At 55.2% G+C, this 8,265-nt stretch overlaps 1 protein-coding gene across 1 annotated transcript; it reads left to right on the top strand.

Annotated features, from left to right (window-relative positions):
* Window positions 1-251: 251 nt before the first annotated feature.
* Window positions 252-7,626, top strand: FDXR (ferredoxin reductase). Its single transcript, XM_010295331.1, has 10 exons — window positions 252-422; window positions 1,693-1,815; window positions 2,388-2,501; window positions 3,014-3,115; window positions 4,431-4,538; window positions 4,747-4,831; window positions 5,473-5,687; window positions 6,007-6,178; window positions 6,616-6,789; window positions 7,496-7,626. The coding sequence occupies exons 1-10, from the start codon at window positions 252-254 to the stop codon at window positions 7,624-7,626; spliced, it is 1,395 nt and encodes a 464-aa protein (XP_010293633.1).
* Window positions 7,627-8,265: the final 639 nt, after the last annotated feature.

Below are 8,265 nucleotides of genomic sequence, written 5' to 3'. Positions count from 1 at the left end.
AGAAGGGCAGTGGGGTGGGTAGCCCCTCCACTAGTGGGTAGTGGATGGAGTCCCCCATGAGATGTACTTGCTGGTGTTTGGAGTCACGGTCCCTGCTACACCTTGCGATCTGGGCTGGCAGTAACAGGTGTAGCATCATCCTGTGTATCAAAGAGCCTGGAAAAACCTGGAACAGGCTGTTTCTGGCTGTGGGATCTTGGTGCAGCCCTCCCTCCTGCCCCATATTTCCCCCAGCAGCAGGCGAGCATTGCATGTCCCTCCTGAGCTGCTGGGCTCACGTGACCTTTCTGTCCTCATCCCTGAACTGTGACTTCCTTCTCCTGCAGCACCATGGTGGGGCCCGAGTGGACATCTATGAGAAGCTGCCTGTTCCCTTCGGGCTCGTCCGTTTTGGGGTGGCCCCAGACCACCCCGAAGTGAAGGTTAGTGCTGACTCAGCCCCTCACCTGTGCAGTTGAACACGAAGGTGGTAGTGGGTGTGGGCCAGGCAGTTGGTGTCCTTCATGGTGCCTCAAGGCTCACAGAGGTGTGGAGCTGTCATGCTGGAGAGGTCCAAATCTCCCTCCTGTCCCTGTTGAGACGCAGCAAGGCCACAGCTGGGTGATATGGGGCACCTGGCATTAGGGCTCTGGACAGCAGGTCAAAAACAGGGGCTTGTGGGAAGTGCTGCTCCCTGCGCTGGTCAGCCTGGCCTAGAGCAAGACCAAGGAGCATGGATGGGTTTCTTTGTACCAGGAAACTTTATGCTGGCTGAATCTCTCCTGCAGTTGCTGTTTGCCTCTGCTCAGCCCATTCCCATTCTGGGTGCCTGGGAACATACAGATCTGCTTAAAGGTGATGGAGTTGAGCTGTAGGCACCAGCCTGGGCGAGGAGCAGTTAAAGCAAGGAGCTCTTTGAACTCAACCATTTTCCTTTGCCTCTCAGTGGGTGTGAGTTGTACCCAGGGGTATCTGCTGTGTCAGAGCTGGGGTGGAGGTGGTTGCAGTGGGAGGATGCAGGAGACCCAGGCTCAGCAATGTCTTGCAATGGTTTCCCTGTTTAACCCCTGGAGATCATCAGACCAAAATGCCTGGGTCCCTTTTTGCCGAGAGAGGAGGAATGGACATAACGGATGTGGGCTTGGGGCAGCAGCTGCAGTACAGAGGTATCCGTCCTGTTGCCAGGCTGAGTCCTGCTGGAGCTGCAGCGGAAGAAGTGATTGTTTTGCTGTGTACCACGATTGCTCAGAATAAAAGGCTTCGGGCGCCGTCCTTCTCTTGAAGAAGTGGGTTTCAGGAAGGGTTGGGATGAGAGGCTGGCAGAGGGTGTTAGTCAGGCAGCAGCCTTGATGGAAGGGGTTGTTTGCTGGAACTCCCTTGCAAGCCTCACTTTTGGGAAGTTTTCTCCTACAAGGAGGTTTACTCAGAGGGGCCAAAGGTATTGAAAGGGTCCTGTCCTCCCCAGACGGGTGCAAAAGAGGGACCTTCCTTTCCACAAAGGGCGGTGGAAAGAGTGCCAAGTCACAGCTGTGCTTATCTCCCTGTGAATTATCTGTGGCTGTTGTTAGATAAGAGTCCCAGAATAACTGACCTGGAGAGGGGGAGAAGCATTCAAGGCCGGGGGGACGGGAATGGGGACCTTGTGTCAGCAGCAGGCCTTGGCCTCGGCTGTGGCTTGAACGTAACTCCCTGGCGCTTGTTTGGTCTTGGCAGAACGTGATCAATGCCTTCACACAGACGGCACGCTCGGAGCGCTGCGCCTACTACGGAAACGTCACCGTGGGGAAGGACGTCACGGTGGCAGAGCTGCAGCAGGCTTACCACGCCGTGGTGCTGGTGGGTACTGCACCTCGGAGCCAGGGCTGCCCTGGCTCCCCAAAAGTCATGGGGAAGGTCTGCTGGGTTATTCCCCACCGGGATCTTGGGAAGAGGGTTTGGATGAGGCGTTTCTGGGTGCCTGGTTACTGTGGTAAACTCTCCCCAGCCTCGGGACAGCTCAGATGCTGTGAGACGTGTCCAAAGCCTTGCAGGGAGCATGTGCTAGAGCATGGCATCAAATGCAGGTTTCTGAAACCCCGCCGCACAGGGCAGCGGTTGAGGAACCTCTTCCCTGTGCTTGCCAATACCTATTTCAGCCTGACATGGATTTGTCCCTCCTGTTCAGTCCTCAGTTTGTCGTGCTCTGCCTTGGCCCAAGGAAGTCAAGTTTGGCTCTGGAGCCCAGGGGGATAGAGTGGATGAAGCCCCTGTGCTTGGGCTGTGTTTAGCCCCTCCACTGAGTATCCCAGCCCCCAGGAAGGGTTGGCAGCCATGCAGGGTCCCTGGCAGCAGCTGGAAGAGGAGATTTGTCTTTTGGTCTCAAACCCTGCACATGGTGACATCTCTGACTGTGTCTGCTCCCTCCTCAGAGTTACGGTGCTGAAGATAACCGGGTCCTAGGGATCCCAGGGGAGAACCTCTCCGGCGTTTATTCAGCCCGAGCATTCGTGGGCTGGTACAATGGGCTACCTGAGAACCGGGATGTGAGTACAGCGGTGTGTTTCCCTGCCGGTCCTGCATCCAAACGCAGGCATTCAGCTCCAGATTAAGTCCTGAAAGGCCCGCAATTGGAAAAGATTAGCAGGCACCACATTAAATCCTTCTTAGATGGTAGAAATGTGAACAATTTGCCCATCAGTGAGAGCGGATTAACTGGCTCTGTAGGTTGGCAGCACGTTTTGGCCAGGCCAGATGGGAACCCAGGGGGATGATACTCTGCTTTGGCCCGAGGAGGTTTTTTTGGCCAAAAGACCTCCTGCTCACAGAGATGCCATTGCAGAAAGAGGGGGAGAGGGATCAGCTGGGATGGCCAGAGAGGCTGTGTTGCTGTGTCCACTTGGGGAGAAGGCTGGTGTGGAGTTTCCCCATCTGCATCACCTCTGTTTGGGGAAAAGAGGGGTGGAGGGGAATTCAGGTGGTGGGATTGGGTCTGAGGGGGTGGACATCATGGAAGCTGGGTGGACTCGCTCACAGCTGGGTCTTTCTCTCCCCACAGCTGAAGCCTGACCTGAGCTGCGAGACAGCGCTGATTCTGGGTCACGGCAATGTGGCACTGGATATCGCCCGGATCCTCCTGTCCCCGCTGGGTCTCCTCAGGGTGAGTCACAGGGGTACCCCATGCCACAAAGGCAGCCTGGGGCCCAAATGCTCTTCTTGCTGGGTGGATGCTGGTTCCCACCCATCTCAGCAAAACCTCAGACTCTTCTGTCTTTGGGATCTTTCCCCAGGGAATTCTTTTGCCCCTTGAGTGCACCCTATGGATTCACAGTCTGTAGGGTGTGATCCAAGGCTGCAGCTGTGTCTTGGGCAGCGCTGCAGAGCTCTCTGGATTGCTGCTGCCTCCTGGGCTGCTGGTACCTAAAAGGTTGGAAATTGAACTTTATCCTTTCCTTTTCTGTGAGAAGAAAAGGAGGAGCTGCTCGTCCTTTTCCACCACCAAACTAGAAGCTTTTCTTGTTGGGATACCTTTTTTTTTTTTGCTGTGGCTGAGGACAGCAGCCTGGTTCCTGCTGGTAGCACTGGGTGCACTGGTTGCTGGTCCAAGCTGGTGGACCTCTCCTCCTGCTGCGGTGCTCCCCTGTAGGCAGCTGGGAGCTGGTGTGCACCAGCTGCTTCTTACAGCTGCTGCCCCAGATGTTGGCAGCAAAGGTGCTCTCTCCTGGAGAACTGCCACAGGGTTCCTTACTGCTGTGCGACAACTTCCTCTATCGATACCTAAATTAAATAGAAAAGTTGGAAGCCAGCCAGGGGCTAAAGCCAGCTGTAAAGCAGTGGTGCAAAGGACATGGTACTGGAAATGAGTGCCAGGGTGCACAGGCAGTTCCTTGTTAAGAATATTGGTCTGGAATGGTTTATCCCGGTTACCTGGTGTCCCTCCCATTGTGTCTTCTCTGGAAAAGATGTTCTTGCAATCTAGATAACACGCACAGAGTTGCTACAAGATGCCAACCATTGGTCAAGCCCTGGCGATGCTTGTGTTTGTGCTTGGAGCTGCCTGTGGCAGGCAGGCAGTGATTTGAGCTGTGGTCTGCAGTGGGTTTCACCCAAATGCCTGTATATCCTGAGCTGGGAAGTCACGCGACAGCATCTGCAGGCACCCCAGAACTGAGATCACTGGAAAGCTTTGCTCTGTTAGCCCCAAGATTAACCTGCTTGGGCAGATTAACTAGCCAGATTAACCAGGGTGCTGGCTCGTTAGCTCTGGGGCGTTCTGGCCTCGAAAAGTACATTCAGTGACATGGGACCAGCTCTGCAAATATCTCTGTGCAAAAGGAGATGACTTGTTTTCCTCGCCCAGGCTTGCTGCATGCACAGCCTGCTTTTCTGCTGCATTTTCACCTTCAGAGGCTGTGTCTTCCTCCCAGCTCCCTCCAGATCTGCCCTTGTCCCACTCTCCTGTCTCTGTCTTGCAGAAGACAGACATCACTGACGGTTCTCTGGCAGCTCTCGCCTGCAGCAAGGTGAAGCGCGTCTGGCTGGTTGGGAGAAGGGGACCTCTCCAAGTTGCTTTCACTATCAAGGTAAGGCTGGGGGTGCTGGAGGGCAGCCATGTTTCCCAGTGTTGAGCCCCAGGCTGCCCGTCCCTGGTGGGGAGAGGTGGTCTAGGGGCGGGTGGGGAACCCAGGTGTTCTCCTTCCTGCAGCCATTTGTTGACTCCTAGCCTGGACTCCTGCAGCTGTTGGATGTCCTCTGTTCTGGAGGTAACATCTTCCTGTCTGCAATTCCCAGGAGCTGCGGGAGATGATAAACCTGCCTGGTGCCAGACCTGTCCTGAACCCTGCTGACTTCACAGGCCTTGAAAATGCTGTTAAAGGTGAGGGAAGTATGCTGTGCTTCTCCGGACAGGGGCTCATCTTGACAGACGAGTGTCCAGGAGTGATCTGGAGATGCTCAGAACATGCATCAGAGTAACTCTTGCCCTGTGCTTAATGCATGGTGTGTGGAAGCCAGGTGACCGTGCTGTGGCTTGTGCTCAAAGTGCTAGGAGGCCACAAAGATAAGGGAACAGCCTGTTTCTCTGTTTGTACAACCACTTTGCTGCTTGGGAGTGATGTTTACTCTCAGAGTGAAGAGGGCAAGTGGTTTGGGAGGGCTGGGGGAACTGTGTAGGAGAGACCCTACGGCTGTTGATTTAAGAGCTTCCTGCAGAGCTAAAAGGAAAGCTGAATTCAAGGGTGTCCAGAGACTTGCTCTTCTCCACAGGCTGCTGCCTCCAAGCACCAGCAAGACAGCAAAATAGCAGGCTTTGATTTGTGCATCCCACTGGCCTGAAGCCTCAGGAGTGCTCTGGTCACTTTGACTTGCAGTTTGTCATCTCAAAGGCTTTGAACTCCTGTCTGCATGACAAACTCCAAATGGACACTTGCATACCACTGCAACTGCCTTGACATGGCCTCAGCTCTGTGCTGTGTCCTGAGGGAGGTTCCTGTCCTGAAGCTCTCTCTTTCTTTCTAGATGCCCCGAGGCCCAGGAAGCGACTGACTGAGCTGATGATAAAAACAGCCCTGGAGAAGCCTGGGGAGAAGACTACGGAGGCACAGGCAGCAGCAGTGCAGGCAGCAGCCCCCCGGGAGTGGGGGCTGAAGTTCCAGCGCAGCCCCCAGGAGGTGCTGCCCACTGCTGACGGGAGGCGGGCGAGGGGTGTCCGCATGGCCCTGACCCGCCTGGAGGTACGGGCTCGTGGTGGGGCTGGTATGGCCCTAGCAGGGCTGGGGATGGAGCAGGATGCCCTGGAGCCCTTGGGAATCCCTCCAAAGACAGCTTTGTGTTCCCTGGCTGGTTGGAGTGGCTGCTGGCAGGCTCTTGGGGAAGTCAATACTGCCGACAAGAGCCTTTCCCCGTCTAAAAAGAGCTCTTTCCATGCTGCTGCTGCAGAAAGGCCTTTAGCAAATACCCAGGGATCAAGGATGCCAAAAGGGACGGAAGGAGATTGCCACTCCGCATCTGGTGACTGTCTGGTGGTCAGCAGCCTCTTCCTCGCTCTCTCAGGGCTCGGGTGACTCCACCAAAGCCGTCCCCACTGGAGACGTGGAGGAGCTGGAGTGTGGACTAGTGCTCAGCAGTATTGGCTACCCGAGCCTGCCCCTGGACCCAGCAGTACCTTTTGACAGCCAGCGTGGCGTTATCCCCAACAGCGCAGGCAGAGTGGAGGGTGTCCCAGGTCTGTATCCGCAGGGGGATGTGTAGGACAAGCGCAGCTCGTGGGTTGGGGACTTTGGGGTGGGAAGACCCATTCACCCAGGGCACTGATACAAGGTGGTTGCACACCTCAGTCGGACAGTGGAAACTGAGGAAATGAGCCACCTCTGTCAGGCATTAAGACCTGGCCCATCCCCAGCTCGCAGTAGGGGTGTCTGGTTTTGCAGCAAACAGCACTGAAGGTTACGGTGGTTTTACTGTGCCTTGGAGTCTCTTACTGAAGTGATACAGCCTGTACGGCTGCTTAGAGCCAGCCTGCAGATGCACAAATTCCTGTGACAGCACCACTGAAGGGCCACGCTCAGTGCTTGAGATGACACCCAGGGACAGGGCAAGGACTTGCAGCCAGGACGGTCCATGGCCACATGCTGGACCTGGCTGCTCTGTGTGCCCCTGCAGGTCTGTACTGCAGCGGGTGGGTGAAGAGAGGACCCACGGGTGTAATCATCACCACCATGAATGACAGCTTTGACACTGCCCAGTCTGTGCTGGAGGATCTCCAGGTGGGCGTGCTGGACGTGTCCGCCTCCAGAGAAGGCTTTGGGGCTGTGGAGAGCATCCTGCGTGGCCGAGGTCAGTGAGAGGGTGTGAGCTGCTGTAGCAGCCAGCAGGAAGGTATGGTGCAGCCAAACCCCTCCTGGATCCAGGGTATCCTGGGGCAGCAAGTCCCACCAGCCACTTTTGGGAGTGGAGTCCGAACCAAGGAAACATGTCACGCTTCGTTGCTCCAAAGCCCAGGGAGAACAGGACTTGAATTCCCTTAAATTCGGTGTCGTTGCTAAGGTTAATGACCACTTTCTGGGAAGGGCCATTAAAAGCAGCACAGACCTTGGGTTAAAATGTCGCTGTCAGCTGCCTAGACAGTGAGCTATTGCTCTTGAGTGGTTTTCCTTCCAGGCAAGTTGGCGGAAAGATTAAAATGCCCAAAAGAATAATTTGCTGTTGCTGTGTTTAAAGGCATTCAATTAAAGAGTGTGTGTTTTGCCTCTTAACTGTCTGAGGTTTAACAGTGAACTGGAAGTGTTTTGTCCCCTAAGGTGGTGCCGTGCTCACTGATGTTATGGCTTGCAAAGGTCTGACTGATCCGAGTCGACTGGAACCCGCCATCCCTCTCCTCTTGGTGTTAGAAATCATTATTTCTTTGTGAGGCTGAAGTCTGACGCCATGCTGGAGAAGGGCAGGGTTTGCTGGCACATCAGGTCCCTGCTAACGGGGAGGGGAGGCTGAACTTGTTTTCACTTGGTTAACTAATCTCTCCCGTCTCTCGCCATCACCCCAGGGGTCCGTCCCGTTTCATTCTCAGAGTGGGAGAAGATAGATGCTGCTGAAGTGGCAAGAGGCAAAGCTGCTGGCAAACCCCGAGAGAAAATAGTGGATCCTCAGGAGATGCTGCGGTTGATCGGTCACTAAAGCAGCAGTGACGGGAATGTGGCACTGATCGGGCCGGTACTGTCCTGGGGCAATGCCAGTGGGTTATGGGCAGGGCCTGGGAGCGCAGGGCTTGTGCCCGGCACTGGTGGCCGCTCTGGGGAGATGTGTGTCACTTGAACGTGCCTAGTAACGATGAACGCTGGGTTCCCAAAGTGAGTGTTTCAAAGCACCTGGCTGGCCCTGTGTCTCTGCAGCTGGCTGCTGCCCCTGGGGGCAATTCTTGTCATTTGGGTCCTTCGAGCATTAACAAATCGGCCGGCGCAGGTGAGGGGAGATGTGCAGCTGGGAGGAGTCCTGGCCGGACACCTTCCCCATGGAGAGTCACATTGAGAAACTTCCTTGTGTCTTGCTGCCTCCCTTTTAAGCCTCAAGCCAAATGGCTTCATTGCCTTGTCATTCGTGCCTGTGCGGTCTTCTTTTAATAATGATTGTTTTTTAAATAAACCCTTCCAGGAAGGCCAAGTTGGACCTGCTGCTTAAGTCTGGCTTCTTTGTCTGTGACTGCCTTAATCTCAGAGCAGCCAGCCAAGCGCTGCATCTCCTGCGGTATGTCCCAAGGCAAGGCAGCTCCTCTTGCGCAGGGAGGGACCCTTTGCTCTCAGCTTGTTGTGAGGCCTA

The sequence above is a fragment of the Phaethon lepturus genome, unplaced genomic scaffold (genome assembly GCF_000687285.1).
Source record: "Phaethon lepturus isolate BGI_N335 unplaced genomic scaffold, ASM68728v1 scaffold26309, whole genome shotgun sequence".
NCBI lineage: Eukaryota > Metazoa > Chordata > Aves > Phaethontiformes > Phaethontidae > Phaethon > Phaethon lepturus.
Note: the sequence above shows the minus strand (reverse complement) of the source record. Positions and strands in the feature narration are given on the sequence as shown.